Below are 21,838 nucleotides of genomic sequence, written 5' to 3'. Positions count from 1 at the left end.
AGTGGCCTCACCCCACCCGGTCTGAAAGGGCCATCCTTGTGCACTTCGCACACCGAAGTAGTCTCGCTTCCATGTCGGGACCTTATTAGGAAGATCGTGCAGAAGCTTAAAACCCTGGCGATGAGAAAGGTAATACGCCCGTCTTCCCCCAGGAAGAGAACCCGCCTGTCTCTTGAGCATCAAGATGGAGGAGAATATCTCTAAGTCCAAGGGGAAGTTATGCTCTCAAAAAAGGGAAACTGTCCCCACCAGGTTCCGAATAGAGTTCGGATGAAGTTGGCCAATGGTGACACCGAAATGGTTTATGACTTTGACGAGAATGGGGTGGAAAGGAAGTTGCAACCCCGCAACGAGCTGCTCTAAAAAAATCACGATCTCATCAGGACCGTGTTCCCAAGGAAAGCTACCCGAAGGAATAAAATATGTATACCCCCCGAGAAGGTTGTAAGACATAAGTATGGATTGAAGCCCCTCAAGCGTCATGGTCGAGGGACCAAACCTGTCTAGCATCCGACCTCGGCGGGAGGTAGACACCAAACTGCTCGAAGCGGCTCGGCCTACTGGTTCATAGTCCTCGAGTTCCACCTTAGGATCACTGAGGCAGTCGGGGGACACAGCTCTGTTGGTAGAACCTACGTCGGCCCTACTTGAAGAGTCGTCTGAGCTATCAAAGCTAGACATTGAGGAAAAGGTGGATTCAGGAAGGTACTCACCGGAAGAAAGTTTTGAAGGCTCCGGAGACGGGAACAAGCCAAAGAACCTTGAAGGCTATGTAACCAGCCTTGACGCAGCTGGAAAAAACTTGGACGCGAGCTGAAAAGTTGGACGCGAGCTCAGTAGACATCGCAGAAGTGACAAATCGACTGGGGTCCCCCACTATTTATAGCTACAGTAACCAAGGATCAACCGTGCAGATCAAAGACGATCCGACAGCCCACATTTTTGCTGACCGCACGTCCCGTAAGGTCGATACGTGATTGGCGCACGTCTTTCCGGCAAGAGCGAAACGTCAGCGCACGCCTTTTTGAAACCGACATCGCACCGACACGCGTCTTTCCGAAACTGACCACGCCGCACGTCTCCCTGACAGCCGCCCGCGTACGTACAGCAGTGGCGCGCCTTTTTGAATGACCCACTGTCACGTCCCAGCGGCGCAAATTTTTGAAATTTAAAACGCGCGTTGTCGCAACCATCAGAATTTATGAGTAGGCACGTTTCCAGCCTTCACGGAAACCGAAGAACCCTGGCAAAAGCAACTCACGCGGTCAAGATCCAAAGGACGGGGCAAATCCACCTACTACCTCGCGAAACTCCCCGCACCAAGGGAAGACCCTTGGCGCGAGGAGTGGGGGGCAATTGATGAAGGAAGATTTGGCCCGACCTCATAGTTATGCGACACGTGGCAGAAACGACAGCTCGGCAAAAGGGCCAAGCCTAGGCGTGAACAAGGGGACACCAGCGGACCGAACTCCCTACGGGGGGCCCGAACTCACCCTTGGCCCAAAACCAGAGTAATCTGAACTGGTCGACCTTGTAACAGCTCGGGATATACCTCACCGAACTGGCCAACCTTGTAACAGCTCGGGATATACCTCGCCGAGCTGGCCAACCTTGTAATAGTTCGGGATTCACCTCGCCGAACTGACCTGCCCTATAGATACCTCCAAACTCAAGACTTCGCCTTGCTCACCACTCCGCATCACCTTCTGGGCACCAAAACCAAACAAGTCGTACCATGCTTGACACTGAGGAAGTCCATGCCCGAGGGCGCCGCACCTGACTGACTTGGGATCTGACGCTTGGCGGCCGCACTCTAAACGGCCACCTGCCACCGCCACTGACACCGCCATCTCCAGTTAGAGAGACGGTTAGGCAGTGACGGTTCTGTCCCAGCAGAAAGGACGATGGCCGAATTGACAAGCGCAAGGGTAATCATACCCGACCTGACAAGGGCCTCGGAACGAGTGCGCGAAGTGATTATAAGAGCCCCCTGCCCCCCAACAAAGAAGGTATGCAAACTTTGCGCTATCTGGTATTATCTTGCTTTTGAAGGATTCTAACTTGAGCTTCAGAGCCGCTACACCGGGTTCCCCCCCGGAACTTCCTCATCTCCTCCGTTTCAGGTTCCCTGCTACCCTGTTCAGAAGCAAGATCGTTAACAGCTAAGACCGGCCGAATCACGCTCAAGGGTTTGTAAAATCAGACCTGGCTTTAAAAAAAGGGTGTTGCCGACTAATTGGGGATGGGGGAATTTCCTGAAGTAGATGAATTTACACTCGCTAATAATTCTCTAAGAAATGAGAATTTGGGTGTGAAACTTGTAAGTGAACTGCTTACACACTCTCGAGAGTTGAATGAAATTAAATCTGTTAGATGCTCTCTTTCCTAATGGCAATCAAAAAAGGTTGGCATTTCTAAACTGACTACGCATGGGGATGAGTGGCTTTGGGTGATGCAAGAAGGTTTTCTAGAGGTGCGGGAACGGGCATTTTGGGTGAAATTTTGGAAAACTATATGTGTCACTGTCAGGCAAATGAACATGTGCAATGTGATAGCCCTTTGCCCCTCCCTTGACGTAACCCCCAATGTAATCCTTTGTCAAGGTGGGATTCAATTTCAAATCTCCACCAGAACTAGCCAGAGTCCTTACAAGCAAGTTAACCTATCTACACCATTAAATAACTATAACTAGGACCTGAATTGAGAAGCTCATTGGCTCATTGGTTCAATGGTTCAACCCTTACAGTATTAATGATATTTACATATTTTTATCAAATTATGTATTTATCAAGTTGTTGTTATTGATGATAATGATGATGAGTCAACCTTTTGCAACAGAGGAGTATTAATAATTAATGACTTTTAATTAATTAATTTCAGCTATTAATTACTAATAATAATAACTCGCTAATAATAAATTCTTATAATAATTATAGCTAATACTTAATTGATGATATTAAATAATTACTGATAATATTTCTTATTATTAATTCGGAATGATAATTAATAACAATTTTCGTAATGGTAATCAATAATTAAAAAATAATCATTTTATATTTATATTAACTCATATTAATTATTTTGAAAATAAATATTTAATGTTAAGTATTTATATTAGAATTATTATCATAAATTATAATTCATACATTTATATGAAGTAATTAATTATATTATTACTATCAGTAATTATAATTAATACTTATATTAATTAATATAATTATATATTTATATTATTATTATTATTATCAATAATTATAATTAATTATTACTAATAATAATGATTTTTGATAAAATTTAATTACTGATTATAATTACTTACTGATAATTAATTTCTTAATTATTACAATGATAATTATTACTTTGGAATGCTAATTAATAAGTATTTTAATAATATTAATTATTAATCAGGATAAAATCATTTTATATTTATATTAATTCATATTAATTATTTTATAAATATAATTAGTGTTACTTATTTACATTATTATTATTATAAGTAATTATAATTAATACTATTATTATTCTCCAATAAACATTTCATTTGGTTAAAGTTAAACTAGCGGAAGGGGCCCTGCGTTGTAAGGGCTTGCTCATAAACTATCAGGCTCGAGCTCGATTCGAATTATAGACTTGAACTCAAGCTTGGCTCGACTTGAACTCGACTACCTTTGATTGTAGGTCCCCTAGCAATTGAGATGCTAAGCTAGGGTCTCCCTCAGTTGGAGAGAGAGTGGCATTTTTGTAATTTATAAGGAGAGAGAGAGATGGCAGGAGAGAGATAGAGATAGCGGAGGGGGCCATGCATTGTAGGGGCTCGCTCATAAACTATCAGGCTCGAGCTCGATTTGAATTAGAGACTTGGAGCTTGAGCTCGATTCGAGGCAAAAGCTCAGAAGTTCGAGTGCGACTACCTTTGATTGCAAGTCTCTCAAGCAACCGATTGCCGAGTCGAGGTTTTGAGCCGAGGTCTCATTCAATTGCCAAGGTGCCAAACCTAGGTCTCCCTCAGCTGCTGAATTGTCAAGCTGAGGTTTCCCTATCCGGCAAGGTGTCTAGCTAAGGTCTCCCTTAGTTGAGAAGGGGCCGAGCTGAGGTCTCCCTTAATTGTCAAGGTGTTGAGCCAAGATCTCCCTCAGTAACCGAGGTGTCGAGCCGAGGTCTCCCTTAGTGGTTGAGGTGTCGTCTAGCTTGAACTCGACTTGAATTAGAGACTTGAGCTTGAGCTCAAAAGTTCAAGCTCGGCTTGAACTCGACTACCTTTGTTGCAAGTCCCCTAGCATCCAAGATGCTGAGCTAAGGTCTCCTTCAATTGGAGAGATAGTGGCATTTTTGTATGGAGAGAGATGGCATTCTTATAATTTGTAAGAAAAAGAGAGAGAGTTGATAGGAGAGAGAGTAGCATTCTTGTAATTTGAAAGAAAAAAAAAACCATGAGAGGGAGAGAGAGAGAGAGAGTTGGTAGGAGAGACTGGTCATCTTGTAATTTCTAAGAAAAAAGGCAAAAAATACTATTAGATTCCATTTCCCTCATCCTCAAGCCTTCTTACGTACACATTTCAGCTTAATATATTTATATAGATTTTTGTGATTAAAATGGAATTAGGCTCGAGCTCGATTTGAATTAGAAACTTGAGCTCGAGCTCGTCTTGAGTCAAAACTTAGAAATTTGAGCTCGGCTCAAGTCAAAAGCTCAGAAATTCGAGCTCGACTACCTTTGCAGGTTTCTTAAGTAGTCGAGGTGTCGAGCTGAGGTCTCCCTCAATTTTAGAAGTGCCAAATCAATGTCTCCCTTAGCTGTTGAAGTGTCGAGCTAAGGATTCCCTAGTAGGTGAGGTGTCGAGCTAAGGTCTCCCTTAGTTGACAAGGTGCCGAGTTGAGGTCTCCCTCAGTTGTTGAGGTGTTAAGCCGATTTCTCCCTCAATGACCAAGGTGCCGAGCTGAGGTCTCCCATAGTGGCCGAGGTGTCGTCTAGCTTGAGCTCGATTCAAATTAGAGACTCGAGCTTGAACTCAGAAGTTTGAGATCGACTCGGCTCGAACTTGACTACCTTTGATTGCAGGCCCCCTAATAGTCAAGATGCCGAGCTGAGGTCTCCCTTAATTGGAGAGAGAGTGTCATTCTTGTAATTTATAAGGAGAGAGAGAGGGATGGAAGGAGAGAGATGGTATTCTTGTAATTTATAAGAAAGAGAGAGAGAGAGAGAGAGTTGGTAGGAGAGAGTGTGTCATTCTTGTAATTTGAAAGAAAAAAAGCAAGAGAGAGAGAGTTGGTAAGAAATAGTGGTATTCTTGTAATTTGAAAGAAAAAAAAGCAAGAGAGAGAGAGTTGGTAAGTAATAGTGGCATTCTTGTAATTTGAAAGAAAAAAAGCAAAAGATAGAGAGTTGGTAGAGAGTGGCATTCTTGGAAATTCTATGAAAAAAAGGCAAAAAAATACTGTTAGATTCCATTTCCCTCATTCTCATGCCTTGTACACATTTCAGCTTAATATATTTATATTGATTATAAACTTTCAATTATCCATTATTGTTAAACTAAAAGAAATGTAAAAGCAATTATTATTTCAGGAATTAACTAAAATCATAATTATAACAAATTAATTATTTAATAATAATAATAATAATTTAATATTACTGACTTCAAAATCAATACACACATAATAAGAATATATTATTAGTAAATAATAGTAATAACAATATACTTATTATTATTATTATTGATTTCATAATTATTAATATCTTATTAATCTATATTAACTCAATAAAGACATGGAATAAAAAAAATATTCAAATTACTACTAAATGAATGAACTAAAAATCTATGAGGATTCTAATTGACTTGAATTTGACAAACAAAGCATTATGTTATGTACATATTTCCCTACATTTTTCCTAAAGATAAATTCTAGCCAGTTGTCTATGTGCACTATGGGGAGCTTAGATTTGAAATCCGTAATCATGATCTACCAAAAGAAGCATTGTCACCTAACTTGGAGGTGACTTCCATACTTGGGATGGTCCCATTATTCTCCTTTCTTTAATATTTCCTTTGTTGGATGGGCTTTAGAGTCCTGATTAAATTATTAGTTGATTGTAGTCATATATTTTTCATCTCTTAATTCAGAGGATGGATGCATTTGCAAATATTGTTTAGCATGGATTGTTTTTCTTAGCAACTCTTTGAATGATTTTCTTCCTTCTTTGCCTCTTTGAATGGATATAATTTAAATGTTTTTTATCCATTCGTATGTCCCTAAATATTAAGTAGTATTGGTGATATTGTTGTAAACATCCATATAATTTTACTATTTTATAAATAGATTAATGATTTCAAAATTATTGATACCTTTTTGGGGGTGGGTTGCTCAACAAGAAATTCATTTTTTATTATTAAATAATAAATTTCAAATAAAATGATACTATAGTTGCCCCTTACTTAGTACGGGGTCATTATCTAGATAAAACATGGTAAGTCTCTTAAATCAAATAAATAGACTACCCTAAATTTCTATTATAAATAATTAAAAAATGAAATAATTCAAATTAAATCAAATAATTACTTGCTGAAAATTACTGAATTAAGTAAATAATAATAACAATCAATTATTTATAGAAATAATTAATAATAATAATAATAATAATAATAATAATAATAATCAAGTACTTAATTAAGTAAATAATAAAAAGCGAAATAACAATCATCAATCATCATTAATATTTATTCAAAGCATGCCTCATAATAATTACTGAATACAGTAATTAAACCTTAAATAAGAATCAATATTTATTAAAGGTCATTAAAATTGTTAAGCCAAATCATTAATGTTTATTCTTAAATTCAAAATATTAATTAAAAAATCTATTATATAATATTTATAGTCAGTTGAAAAAAATATTTTAAGTAAATATTTAAATAATTACAAATTTAGTTAGTATTTTTACTATATAACAAAAAATTTAAAATAAATACCAAAATAATAACAACAACAACAACAACAACAACAACAACAACAATAATAATAATAATAATAATAATAATAATAATAATAATAATAATAATAATAATAATAATAATAATAATAATAATAATAATAGTTGAATTAAAGTAATAAATGGTTCAAGTTGAACAACAACAACAACAATAATAATAATGATAATAATAATAGTTGAATTAAAGTAATAAATGGTTCAAGTTGAATGTAGTGACCCGTATAATTTTACTGTTTTGACATATAAGGGTCAATTTATGTGGACCCATAGACTATATGAGTGTCCTAAAAAGTGGCAGTTTATAAACAATAATAAAAAATAGTAATAAAAATTATTAATATTTATTTATATATATAATAACTTTCCCGGGGTCATTCACTAGTTTATTAAAAAAAAAAACAAAAAACAAAAAAAACTCAACCTTCTCTACCGCCCTAAAAGAGGCAAAAGCCTTCCGAGTTCCCAAACAAAAGTCTGACAGTCATGTATACAGTATACCGCATGCCAAACTCGTTTCACTTCTCTGGGAAAGCCCATGTGTCATCCGATCGGTCGCCCCACGAACTAAGCGTGGACTGGACCACCCATCCCACGCTCCTAATCCACCTAATACCACCACTTGTTTAACTAGCGAGGTTTGCCTTATAAACAAAAAATAATCTCAAATTCCAAATTAAAAGAGAAGAATATTTGCTTTTATCTAGAGGAAGGGCCCAAGGCCCATTTTGTTGTTCGAAATAAGGTGTATTTTCTTTTCGACCCACACTATTGAATTGAAAATAAAATAAAAGAAGATAACGATCCAGAAAAACTACCTTGAACTTCAAGTTTGAAATAAACCTCGATTTGATTTTTCTTTTTCAAAAACAATAATATCTATCATGGTGTAGATGGGCTGGGCCTGGATCGGCCAAACTTATCAAGTTCAAGTGGGAGATACCTTTATCTAGTTAACATAAATTCTACATTGACATTAGCAAGATTTCTCGTAAGCACTTGAATTAGAACTCCATTTTGTTTTGTATTATCTAGTTTTGCAAGATTTCATCATTGCCCATTGTTTGCCCCTGCTGTTTGTTTGTTTGTTTAATTAATGGGCACCTTATCTAAAGGATCAGCGTTTCTATCAAAAACCAAAAATTAAAAAAAAAAAAAAGAAATGAAAAAAATGGGATAAATCCAAATAAGCACTTTTAAAATTCTTTAAAAGAAGAATGAAAGTTTTACGTGAAATAAAAGGGAAAAATGGACAATGTATTAATCTTTTTAGGCAGATTCTTCCATGTAAATGGGTTAATGAAAAGTATAAACTAGAGTGATTATATTGATCTCTAAAAGTATTGCTTTTGATTCTACAACGAAACAAACAGAGCTTCAGATATGATTGAGCTCGTAGCCCATCGCAAGACCAAAGGTCAATAAAATGACAAGTTGATACAATAGACAGACGTATTCAAATAAAATTCCTCCAAAAATAATCACTTATATCCCATCTTTCAGGTTTCCGAGAAGTATGGATAGCCCATTGCAGATTTCTGATTTTCTACTGCAAAGCTATAAATATTTAAATACTGAGCTGACGTCTGTCCTAATTGTGAACCTAAAAATTCTGACCCTGGGCTGAACTGTTTATTTAAATTGGGAATAAAAAATTATACAATAAAAAGGACAGAATGTCAGCTACTCGCCATTCAAACTGCGAATCAAAAGTTAGAAGATTTGGTAAGTTATCCATATATATAGTCATGAGCAGAGCCTACTTGCTTCACAGGTTAGTACTACATCTTCTCTATAGACTCTAATGGCTCTACTAGCCTTGTTTATTTTCTTCTTACTGTCCATTCTCTCAGTAGTACTCTTCCTTAAACCATCTCCTAATAACCTTCCCCCAGGACCCTTTTCATGGCCAATTATAGGGACCCTGTTGCCCAAGCTGAAGAAGCAACCCCATGTCGAGCTAAGCAAATTGGCAGAGAGATTTGGTCCACTAATTCTCCTCAAATTTGGGGTTGAGCCCGTTGTTGTGGCTTCGAGCCATGTGGCAGCCATGGAGGTGCTCAAGAACCAGGATCGATTGCTTTCAGGCCGCTTTGCACCACACAGCGTTCGAATTAAGGGCTATATTGAACACTCCATGGTGTGGGCTGATTGCACTGATTACTGGAAGATGGTCAGGAAGGTATGGAGGACTGAATTGTTCTCTACTAAGATGTTGGACATTCAGGCACACGCCAGAGAGGAGAAAGTATCGGAACTGATGAAATTTCTCATACGGAAGGAAGGAGAGAAGGTGAATTTTGCTGATGTGATATTCGGTTCCATTTTGAACATATTAGGTGCACTTATTTTCTCCAAAGACGTGTATGATTTTGAAGACAGGACGGATAATAACTTGGGTATGAAGGGCATGATTCGGCAGCTGATGATATTGGCAGCCATCCCAAATCTAGCCGACCTCTACCCAATTCTTGGCGGATCAGACTTTCAGGGCTTGAGGAAGGCATCGGCAACGTGTGTCAAGCGGATGAATGAGTCATGGGCCGCCATTGTTAAACAAAGGAGGAAGAATGATGACCACTCCAAGAATGATTTCTTGCAAGTTTTGCTCGATTCTGGGTTCAGTGATCCCCAGATTGACGCCATGCTTCTGGTTTGCCACTCTCTCTCTCACTGTATATATACATATTTTTCTTTTCAAGTTTTCATTTCTGTATCTTCATTAAGAATTATATGTTTCTAACACTCTCAGGCCCAAGATATTGTCAAAGGAAAAAAAGCATAAATCTACAATATTTAGCTTATAATTAAGGATTAAAGTATTGGTATCGGGTATTAAATAAAATTACTCGGATATGAATATGTTTTAAAAACACATGGATACATGAATATGCACAAAAAAATATGAAAATGTTGGGATATGCTAGGAAATGAATATAAATTTCACAAATATACTAATAATATTATATTTAAGGTCAAAATAATCATAATTAATGTATAAATACATAGAAATTGCATATTTTAATGTTATATGTGAAGAAATATATTACAATTGATATAGTGGGATACATAGAAATCATACACTTTTATTGATAATGTATTAGTCAAGAGTGCTAGAACATATTATATTTCTTTTTACAAATTAATACATGCACAAAGTTATTATTATATTATTTTCTATTGAAGTTCAAGGCACAAAACATATGCAACTACTTTATCAATTATTTCCTATTTTATTATTTTTAATTTTTAACATTAACAAAAAGTCAATTAAAATTAATTCTCAAATGTTTGGTAAACAATATTTTTATAATTTTAACTTAAAGTATGTCAAATATATTATAATTTCTAAGATATATGTCATATGCAAATTGGTAATTTTTAATCACTAAAATAATTATTCCATTAATAATATTTTTATTTATATAAATTTTATGAAATAAAATAATCATTTTTTGATATGAAAGTAGATTAGCTGATTCAAAAAATTCAATTTATATTATATTCTCAAATATTTGGTAAATAGTATTTTTATTTTTATAAATGATATTTTTATTTTTGTAAATAATAAATATGTTGCTATTTAATATAAATTAAAGTATTAATTAATAATTTATACAAATTTTAAGATACACATCATGTTCAAATTTATAAATTTTAAGTATTAAAATAATTATTCTATTATTAATATTTTTATTTGTATAAATTTAATTCTAGCATATAAGGATAACTTTTTGCCCCCAATAACAACAAAAATAACACTTTTAGAAGAATTACAATTTCGAATTAGCTTTTTGTGAAAAATATCAAATAAGAGAACTTAAATACGAGGTCTTTATATGTATGCGATACAAATTGTATTCGTATTTTTTGGACAAAATTACTCTTCTTGTTCAAAACGCTCTCCCTCTCTCTGTCTTTCTTTCTCTCGATCAAAATGAGATGACCTTGGTCACCATTCATCTCTCTCTCAGTGTTCTGGAGAAAAACAAAAACAGAGACCATATCTCTCTCTCTCTGTTCCGGAGAAAAACAAAAACAGAGACCAACTCTCTCTCTCCTTTTCTCTCTGTGTTCTGGAGAAAAACAAAAACAGAGACCTTGTTCTCTTTTGCTAACTCTTCAAAGAAAGATTTCTACTGATCAGATGGGGACGTCAGAGACTTCTCGAGAGCCCTGACCCGAACCGAATCCTAGACGAGGTCAGCGGTGCTTTCGGTATGGGTGTCGTTGGCAGATCATTCTTCCACATATTCAAAGGCGTCTACAACTCCCCCACATATTCAACAGAGGGAGAGAGAGAAAGAAAGACAGAGAAAAATAAAGGGGAGAAAGTTTCAATTTATATACCATACGGTATCCTCATTTTTCTTGAAACAGATCGAGAGAAAGAAAGACAGGGAGTGAGAGAGGGAAAGAGAGAGTGAGGGAGAGATTGTTTTGAATGAGAAGGGTAAAGAAACTTCATATGTCACTGCTCCTAAATGATATTTTTCGAAAAAAGTTGCCTTAACGTTGTAATTCTTCCAAAAGTGTTACTTTAGTTGATATTAGAAGCAAAAAGTTCCTCTTATCGGTTATAACCCCTAAATTTATTGACATTAAAACCACTTTTTGATATAAATATAAATTTATAAATTTATTTCATTAGCTTACAAAATAAAAACTTTGAATATTATTTTTTTTCGTTTTTAATTAAAGTTGTTGAACATAAATATATATTATTTATTCGGATTACATTTAAATGTTTAGATAAAATTTATTTTATTTTGTTGATTATGACAAAACGAAGGTTGGCTTAGTGGCTTAAAGTTGCATTTAAATTGTATGTATTTTGACCTAGATTCTAGAGAATCACCTTGTTATTTTTAGGTATAACTATTAAAAAATTCTTATTAATTTTATTGCTTTGTATTTTGACCCTAACAAAGGCCTCTCCTATCCTTTACAAAGATAAAATACCTCTCTTCTTCACTTGCGTTTTTTTTTTGGGGGGGAAGATTCTTCACTTGCTTTTTGATAACAGTCTCGGACCCAAGATATTGCCAAGGACAAAAAAAAAAGAACAAAAAGTTACAACAATTAGCTTATGCTGCTTTTTGGCAGGAAACGTTTGGACCTGGTTCAGACACTAGTACCTCCACGATTGAATGGGCAATGGCAGAATTTTTGCGGAACCCAGAGAAGCTGGTAAAGGTCCGCGAGGAACTCGACAGGGTAATCAGAAGAAGCAACAACGTGAAGGAGTCTGATCTGCCAAACCTACCTTATCTCCATGCCTGTGTCAAAGAGACCCTCAGGTTACACCCTCCGGTCACCTTCCTTCTTCCTCACCGAGCAACGGAAACTTGTCAAATGATGAATTACACGATTCCAAAGGGATGCCAACTGATGGTAAACACATATGCAATTGGAAGAGACTCCAAGACATGGGAGAAACCCTTGTCTTTCTTGCCAGAACGATTTCTGAACTCAGAACTTGATTACCAAGGTAACCATTTCCAGTACATACCATTTGGTGCCGGCAGAAGAATCTGTCCAGGGTTGTCATTGGCAACTCGAGTTGTTCGACTGATACTCGCTTCTCTTCTTCACACTTTTGATTGGAGCCTTCCTGATGGAATGCACCCAGATGAGCTAGACATGAACGATAAGTTTGGGCTGGCTCTCCAGAAGGACATCCCTCTGGTGGTCATTCCCAAGTTGAGGAAGTAATTAAAGGGGTCTAGTTATATTAAGCTATTAGTATTCATATAGCTTTTGTTTGTCTCCCTTTCGCAAGGAAACTTAATTACTGTATGTGTTAATTAGCACAGTCATGGCGGCATTGTGTGTGCATCTGTATAAGTAGATTGTGATGTAGCTTCAATAAATTCATGGCCTTTCTCTTGAAATTGTTGTATCCTTCATTGATAACAAAATTATGATAGAGAGGAAAAAACATAGAAAAAGGAAAGACTGCATTTTATTTTTAACTGCAAAAAAGAGATAAATCCTCAAAATAAAGAATGTTAAATGCAGTCCAACCAAAATAAATCCATAGGTTCAGAAAAAGTATATATACGATAAAGGTTGTCCATGTTATTCACTCTCTCCTTCATTAATTCTCCCTTCTCTGCATTCTCTTTTAACTTCTCTCGTGCAACCGCGTCGCACCTATAAATAATTTTTTGCCAAAACATTAGAAAGACAAATTAAAATAGCTGTCTTACAACCAATATATATAAATGTCGTTTTACTGAAACTTCTTTTAAACAATTCAGTGAGAGCGGCTCAATCAAAGCTACAACCTCCATCGATTTGATTTTTCTTTTTCAAAAACATCACAATACCTATCCTGGCGTAGATGGGCTGGGCGTGCATCGGCCAAGCCAAACTTATCAAATTCAAGCGGGTGATACCTTTTTATCTAGTAAATATAAATATAAATTCTACACTGACATTTGCAAGATATCTTGTAAGTCGTAAGTACTTGAATTTGATATCCATTTTGCATTGTATCTAGTTTTCCAAGATTTCATCATTTCCCATTGCCCCAGCTGTTTGTTTGTTTAATTAATGGACATTGAAATAAAGCTAGGCCAACTTAATCAGTTTAGAAAAATGATTACGGCACTCTATTGTTTGTTTCAGTTTTAATACCAAAAAAAAAAAAAAAAAAAGAAAAAGAAAAAAATTAAGCTAGGCCAACTTGGTCTTTGGGGGTAAAGTATGCATTGTGCAGCTCATGCCCAACCCAATGAGCACCTTATCTAAATAAACAAGCACATCACCGTTTCTATCAAAACCCAAAAAGAAAAAAAAAAGAGAAATCTAGCAATCACCTTTTAAAAATATTTTAAAAGAAGATTGGAAGTTTTACGTGAAAATGGCCAATTTATTAATATTTTGAGGCAGATTCTTCCGTGTAAATGTGAATGATATGTAAATGGGTGAAGGGAAAAGTATAAGTTAGAGTGATTATATTGATCTTATATAGGGGAGTTCTTTTTCTGGATTTTGAGAGGGGAAAAAGTTGGTGATCAATGGGATTTTGATTCTCATTGACCAAGAATCTCATGTTTTTTTTTTAGATTTATGCGAGGACCAGGAAAAGTTTATTTTCCAAAGTATTCCTAGGTTGGCAAATAACTTTCCCATATTGGGGGAAAGTTGCCAACACTTGAATATGACAAAAATGCCCCTTGTAATAATGGATTTTTATGACTAAAATGATCATTGTCTTATTTACATGGGAAATAAAAGAACATGGATAAATGCACTTACTTGGTTAAGTCTTTCCTAGGAAACACTTACTTGGGTAAGTGCATTTAACCGGGTAAATAATTTACTGAAAAGAGAACGGGCCCCTAATGTCATGAGATCAGATACTGGCCATTCAAACTAATTGAAAATCAAAAGTTGGTAGGTTTGATCATTTATCTATTGGCTTGGGAGCTCCGGGTTCACCCGAACTGGGGGTCTCGGGCTCAACCGGTCCAGGGGCTTCGAGGCTAAATGTGCACTCGACGATAAAATCTGCTAAGGCTTGGGCCTTAATGGCAATCCGTGGCTTGTACTAGAGGTCATACTCGCTGAGTTTGATGGCCCACTTCGTCAGCCGACCAGAAACCTCGGGCTTGAGCAAGACTTGTCTTAGAGGTTTGTCAGTCAAGACGACGACGGTGTGAGCCTGGAAATACGGGCGGAGTTTTCGAGCTGAAATCACCAGTGCATACGCTATTTTTTCTATCTGCGGGTACCTCATCTCTGTTCCCTACAGAATTTTACTAACATAATAGACGGGTCGCTGGACCCGATCTACTTCCTTTATTAGTACCAAACTGACCACCTTGTCGCTTGCCGAGAGGTACAGTTCTAAGACCTCGCCCTCCTCGGGTCTGGCTAAGGTTGGCACATTGGCGATGTAGTTTTTTAGCTCGTCGAACGCGAGCTGGCAATCTCGAGTCCATTTAAACCCTTTGCCTTTGATTGCCTTAAAGAAAGGCAGACAGCGGTCTGCCGATTTGGACATGAAGCGGCTCAGAGCGGCTATGCGGCCGTTTAGCCTCTGAACCTCTTTTATTTTTCAGGGTGGTCTCATATATAGGATGGCCTCAATACCGCGCCAGTTGACAATGTACCCTAGAAACTTACCCGAGGTGACACCGAAGACACACTTGTTTGGGTTCAGTCTCATTCTATATTGATGCAGAATTTGGAAGACAAAATCTAAGTCTTTTTTATTATATCCTACAAGAACTGTGTTTTGACGACCATGTCGTCTACATAACATTCTATTTCCGTGCCAATTAAGGGCTGAAAAAGCTTATTTACAAGTCTTTGGAAGGTCGCCCCAGCATTCTTTAGTTCGAAGGGCATGACCTTGTAACAGTACAGGCCGAACTTGGTTATGAAGTTGGTTTTTTCCTCATCGGACTGGTCCATCTTGATTTGGTTGTTGCCTTAGTAGGCGTCGAGGAAGCTTAGAAGCTCATGTCCCGAGGTCGCGTCCACTAGTCGGTCAATTCGGGGCATGGGGAAGTAGTCTTTTGGGCAAGCTCGGTTCAGGTCGGTGTAGTCGGCGCACATGCGCCACTTGCCGTTTGCTTTTTTCACCAGCACTGGGTTGGCTACCTAGCTCGGGTAATGAACTTCCCTTATGAAGTCTGCTGCGAGGAGCTTTTTGACATCTTCGTCGACTTCCCTCCAGCGTCCGGGGCTAAGTTGCGTTTCTTCTGTCTAATGGGTCTAACTACAGGGGCAGTATTAAGTTTGTGAGTTATAAGGTCAGGGTCAATACCAGGCATATCCGTCGTGGACCATGCAAAAATATCTAAAATTTGAAGAAACTCACCAGTTCAGTTCGTAGAGGCTCCTTGGTGGAAGCACCGATCTGTAGCGTTCGTGCAAGATCTGTAACCGAGGTCAGGATCATGACCGTTTCCTCAATGGGCGAAGCTCGTTCCTTGCCCTGCTCCGTAGGCCGCTCCAGTTCGAGGTCGTCGGCTACCTTAGTTTTTCCCTTTAGGGCGACAACATAACATTTGCGGGACTCAAGATGGTCGCCCCGCGCTACCCCCACACCGAAGTCTGTGGGGAACTTCATTGCTAGATAGTAGGTGGAGACCACTGTTCGCAGAATATGCGTAATTGGCCGCCCTATTATGGCGTTGTATGGGGATCGCGACCACCGAGAAATTGTGGTTGAGTCTTGCCGCGCAAGGCCATGTGCCGACTTCCACAGGTATTGTTATCTTCCCTAGGGGCTTGACTTCCTCTCCGTTGAAGCCCACCAGAGAAGTGTGCACGGGCTTCAACTCGCTTCTCTGCAATTGTAGTTGGTCGAACGCTGATTTGAAGAGGACGTCCGCCAAACTGTCTGAGTCCACAAGTACGTGACGGACTTCGAAGTCGCTGATCCTTAGTTTTATGACGAGCGAGTCATCGTGGGGATAGTGAACACCTCATGCGTCATCTTCTGTGAAAAAGATCAGTTCTTCCGTCTTCGGCCTCTTTGGAGGGTTTTGCTCCTCTCGGGATGCCTCGCGAACTGACGTCCATGCTACTGCCGAAGTGCAACCTGCTACCACCGAATTGCCCACTATCACGTGGATGGTTCCCCGAACTGGCATCTTTTCTGGGGGAGGTCGCTGCAAGGCTTCGGTCGGTCTGCTACTGGACTGGGGGGCATCCTTTCCGTGCTCCCCTTGCCGACCTGCTTTATTATTATTGTCATGATGTACAAAATTTTTCAAGTATCCGCGACGAATGTGTCCCTCTATCTCATCCCGGAGATTATTACATTGTTCGGTACTATGACCGTGATCTTTATGAAAACTACAGTATAGATTTTTGTTTCTCTCGTTTGGATTACTCTTTAGGCGAGGTGGCCACTTTATGTAGGGGCGTCCTTGATCATCATCAAGATCTCGGTCCGCCTTGTGTTCAACGGCGTGTAATCCATCCGAACTGCTAAGGGAGCTCGGGACGGCTAGTTTGGCTTCGCCTCTCGGGCCTGGCTTTTTCTGTCGCCTGGGTTGGAGGGCTCACCTTCTCTTTTTCTTTTTTCGACCCCGCCTTCGGTTCTTTGGTTGATTTCTTCCTCTGTTCTCATGAACTTGTCCACGAGCTTGAGGAAATCGGCCACGGTTGCTAGCTGGCTGGCCACCATGTGTCATTTGAATTCTTTGTGCGTTACCCCTCTTTTGGCCGCTGCGAGCTGTACCACAGGGTCTAACCGTGGTATCTGCAAGCATTCTTCATTGAACCGCTTGATGTAGCTCCGAATGGATTCTCCTTCCCTCTAGATTACCCTGAAGATACTTTCCTCGGTTTTGGGGTCCCGCTTGCTGGTAACAAAGTGTGCGGTGAAGATCTGCACGAACTGGGCCCAACTTCTTATTGACCCGGTAGCTAGGTTCTAGTACCAGGTGCGGGCCACCCCCCTGAAGGTGGTGGTGAAGGCCACGCACATGCATGACTCACTGGCCCTAGCGCGGTGCATTTGTGACTGGAATGCGTCGATGTGGTCATTGGGGTCAAATAACTCATCATACTTGTCCAGAGATGGAAGTTTGAAGTCTCTGGGCTTGGGGACTGCCAGAAGTTTTGATGAAAGGGGGGAAGGAACTGAGAGAATTGGGACAATTTTTACCTTGTCCGAGCTCGTCTCTCCCTTGCCTCTGAGCTCGGGTAGGACACGGGTAGCAGTTCGACAACTTCACCGGTGCCTTCTTTGAGCGGGTCTGGCGCTGGCGCAGCTGGCCTCCGTGTTGCCGAGCTCGATGGGCCCGGAATGTTGGTCTGCTGCTAGGGCACTGAACCGGTTCTCCGTGAGTGGGAACTCGGGCTTGGAGTGCCGCGGTGACTTTGTGGGCGAGGTTCCTAACCCACCTGCGAGCTGCGAGGCGGGGGTAATTTTTCTTTGCTTTCGGCCTGGGGATGAGGCCTGACTATTAGGGGGGTTTTGGGGTTGGGATGCTTCTCCTCGTGAGGTCGTCCACCTTGAGGGGAGGCCTTAACCGACTTCGAAACAGGGTGCTGGGGGGGGGGAGTAGTGACTGGTTTAGGGGTAGCTGAGGGAACTGCTGCTGATAATGGTGTTGGAAGAGGTGGTGTAGTACTTGGTGTTGCTGGAATTGTTGCATTTGGGCTTGCATTGCCCGCACACATTGCATTAGGTCGTCCAGTTGGTTCTGGCGGGTTGCCAGTGGGACAACAGTTGGTTCAGCAAAGTTTGTTTCAATAGGGAGTGGAAGAGGGGTGTTCAATGAATGAGGGTTTAGAGGCACCACTACTTGTGGCACAATCAAACTGGGGATCCCATCCACTGAAAGAGGGATGGTGAACTGCCCAATGCACACCACGGGAACTTGGAGTTGCTCTGCGATGGTGGCTATTTTTGCTCCACGTCCGACATTGTTGGTGGAAGCCATGGGTGTTGGAGTTTTTTGTAAGAGTAGGTAAGAGAGATTTAGAGGGAGGCTTTTAGAAGCGATTCCCACAGACGCCGCCAATTGATGGAGCACAATCCAGCTGGTCTTGGCTGTCAACGATTTTGCCTCTGACTGGAGCAACGGGGAGCCTGAAACGGAGAAGATGAGGAAACTCCGGGGGGAACCCGGTGAGATAACTCCGAAGCTCAAGTTAGTATTCTCTCAAAGGCAAAGTAAAGACTAGATGGCGCAAAGTTCACATACCTTGTTGTTGGGGGTAGGGGGACTTTTATAACCACTTCGCGCACTCACTTTGAGGCCTTTATCAGGTCCGGTTTGATTACCTCTGTTTCTGCCAGTTCGGGTGTCATCCTTTCTACTGGGACAGAACCGCCACTGCTCCTTGTCAGAGCCGTCTCTGTAACTAGAGATGGCGGTGGCAGGTGGCCGTTTGAAGTGCGACCGTCAAGCCTCAGATCCCAAGTCAGTCAGGTGCGCCACCCCTGGGTACGAACTTCCTCGGTGTTAGGCATGGTACGGTTTGTTCAGTTTGGTGTCCTGGAGGCGAAGTGCTGGAGTGGTGAGCGAGGTGAAGTGTTGAGTTCAGAGGTATGTCCTGTATTGCCATAATGCAGGCCAGTTCGATGAGGTGAGTCCCGAACTGCTATAAGGCAGGCCCATTCGGTGAGGTGTGTCCTGAACTGCTATAAGGCAGGCCAGTTCGGTGAAGTGTGTCCCGAACTGCTATAAGGCAGGCTAGTTCGGGTTATTGTCTTTTGAGTGGCTTGGGGCCTAAGGGAGAGTTCGGGCTCCTAGTAGGGAGTTCGGACTGCTGGTAGGGGAGTTCGGTCCGCTGGTTTCTCCCATTGATGCTCGCACCTTAGGCGTGCTTTTGTGCCGAGCTGTTGTCTTTACCACGTGTTGCATAATTATGAGGTCGGGCCAAATCTTCCTTCATCACTATTGATCATGGCTAACAACAACATTTTTATCAGTGGCTTGCTAAACTGCATTGCTCTGGTTGCCATTTTTGAAGTCAACAACTTGTTTGCGGATATCTGGATTTCTGTTATTGATTTTTTAACCCAGCTCCAAACAAAATCAGTTTTTGAGTTTTTAGTATTTTTGTCATATATATCTATAATCATGTTAGAGGCAAAGAAAGCTAATCCGGTTATAGCTGCAAACCAAACCAGAGTTACTTCCCTACTAGTCAGATTTTCCTTGGTTAGGCGGGAATTCAGAGCAGCAAACCAAACCCGGACATTGGAGAGGACACGGGACTACTAAATCAAATTAGTAGGAAAAGAACCTTCCCTCACAAACAATCTGGTTATGTAATGATTTGGCAGAAAACACCCTAGATTTATTATATGTATAGAAAGTGATTACTTTCTTAAAGACTTGTTAACTCTTTACTTTACGGACACTGAAGGGGATTTGGATTTAATATTTATCAGATTGGACTCAGATTTGATTGGACCTGGTTTGAATTTGACTCTTTTATCTTATTCATTGTTTAGGACTTTTCCTAGATTCATCAGTCACATGAAGGTTTGCCCCTTCTATATTGTGTTGGGCACTTCAGTGTATTGACTTCGATTAGGCAGAGGCAGAGGCAAAGGCGGAAGTTTTTGGTCAAACTCTCTCCTGATCTCCGATCTCCTTCGCCGTTGATATTTACTTGTATGGTCTCCGGTCTCCTTCTCAATGCTCTCACTGATATTTGTAAAGCAAAAGTAGTGTTTGAGGGTGGAGGTGGGCGGCAGATTGGCGTTGCCAGAGGTGTTCATCTTTTTTTCTCTCTCCCTATCACACAGCAATGAAGGTGAAAGTGGTTTGAAGGAGGAAGAGAATGAATAGAGTTTTTATCCTTTCTTGATATGTTTTTTTAAGAAATTATCTTATTTTAAAAATTATATTAAAAAGTTTGTTTTTATTGATATTAGGGTTTGGACTATTCATCCATTTTTTTCATTTTTATAAATGGGTAGGAGGTAAGATTAAAAAAAGGTTCAAAAAAATTATTTCAATTGATAAAGATTGTTTTTTTCCTCTCATGATACACAGAAAAGAAAATGACAGAATGACAGTTACTCGTCATTCAAACTGAGAATCAAAAGTTGTGACAGGGAGAAAAGAAAACGACAGAATGCCAGTTACTCGTCATTGATCAGTGATCTATATATAGCCATGATCAGCAAAGCCTACTTTGCTTCACGGACTAATACATCTTGTCTGGCTTCAAGCCATGTTGCAGCCATGGAGGTGCTCAAAAACCTGGAGTGAATACTTTCAGGTTGTTTTGCATCACACACCGTCCAAAAAATATTAAGATACGCATAAATATGTTAAAAAATCCAAATAAATTCTAAAAATATATTAATAAATATAGTTATAAGTTTTATATGATTGTAAATAAGTTATTTAAAAGTAAAAAAAATGTAATTTAATTATCTATATAAAATTCAAGATATCAGGACACACTTAGTAATTATTGATAAATGATGGAACTATTAATACATACATTTTAATAATTAATTCTAACATTTATTGATAAGTATATATTAAGAAAAATAGAAAAATTATTTAAAAATAAAAATGCAAGGTTCAAATCTTGCTATTGCTAAGTTTGTAGTTTTATACCAACAGAAAGATTTTAATGAGAATGAGGGTTTTTGATTAACGAAATTAATAAGAATAGAATTCTAACCAGGCGTTAAAAATTAAAATTAAAATTTAAAATTATGCATTAATTACAAAAATAAATAATTAATTAATGAGAGATAATTTGACCTACAAGAAATACTTTTTGCAAAAGGAGTAATTAATTAATTAATACTGAATTGTTCTCTACTTGAGGCACACACGAGAGAGGAGAAAGTATCGGAACTGATGAAATTTATCAGACGGAAGGAAGGATATTTTGAAGACAGGATGGATAATAACATGGGTATGAAGGGCACATGATTCGGCAACCGATGATATTGGCAGCCATCCCAAATCTAGCCGACCTCTACCCAATTCTTGGCGGATCAGACTTTCAGGGACTGAGGAAGGCATCGTCAGCGTGTGTTAAGCGGATGAATGAGTCATGGGCGGCCATTGTTAAATAGAGAAGGAAGAATAATGCACCACTCCAACAATGATTAGTTTCTTGCAAGTTTTGCTTGATTCTGGGTTCAGTGATGAGTGATCCCCTGTTTCTTATTTTGGAAGTGATCCCCTGTTTGGAGATGCCACGCTTCCGGTTTGCCTCTTTCTTGTTCGTCAGATTGAAGCAAATTCAGATTTCAGAGTCGTACGGTCAGTCGTCCCACGAGTTACGCGTGAATTGGACGACCCATCCCAAGCTTCTACTCCACCAAATCCCACGTGTTTTATCGCATACAACCAGGGAGGTTCGACGTTAATTTAAAAGAATCGTGGCCTCGTG

General features: G+C 39.2%; 1 protein-coding gene across 1 annotated transcript; it reads left to right on the top strand.

Moving 5' to 3' along the window:
• Positions 1-8,677: 8,677 nt before the first annotated feature.
• On the top strand, positions 8,678-12,879 carry LOC148869056 (putative (S)-N-methylcoclaurine 3'-hydroxylase isozyme 2). The gene is made up of 2 exons (XM_088969552.1): positions 8,678-9,638; positions 12,092-12,879. The coding sequence occupies exons 1-2, from the start codon at positions 8,790-8,792 to the stop codon at positions 12,698-12,700; spliced, it is 1,458 nt and encodes a 485-aa protein (XP_088825678.1). The 5' UTR covers positions 8,678-8,789; the 3' UTR covers positions 12,701-12,879.
• Positions 12,880-21,838: the final 8,959 nt, after the last annotated feature.

This window comes from Nelumbo lutea, chromosome 2, assembly GCF_056320005.1.
Source record: "Nelumbo lutea isolate HS-2025 chromosome 2, American lotus-T2T, whole genome shotgun sequence".
Taxonomy (NCBI): Eukaryota; Viridiplantae; Streptophyta; class Magnoliopsida; order Proteales; family Nelumbonaceae; genus Nelumbo; species Nelumbo lutea.
This window is presented reverse-complemented; position numbering and strand designations above follow the sequence as displayed.

What these genes read in the sequence shown, in the direction of transcription:
- LOC148869056 (XM_088969552.1), top strand. Translation starts at nt 8,790, where the DNA reads ATGGCTCTACTAGCCTTGTTTATTTTCTTCTTACTGTCCATTCTCTCA. An exon ending in AGATTGACGCCATGCTTCTG is followed by an intron (nt 9,639 to 12,091) that starts GTTTGCCACTCT and finishes GCTTTTTGGCAG; the next exon opens with GAAACGTTTGGACCTGGTTC.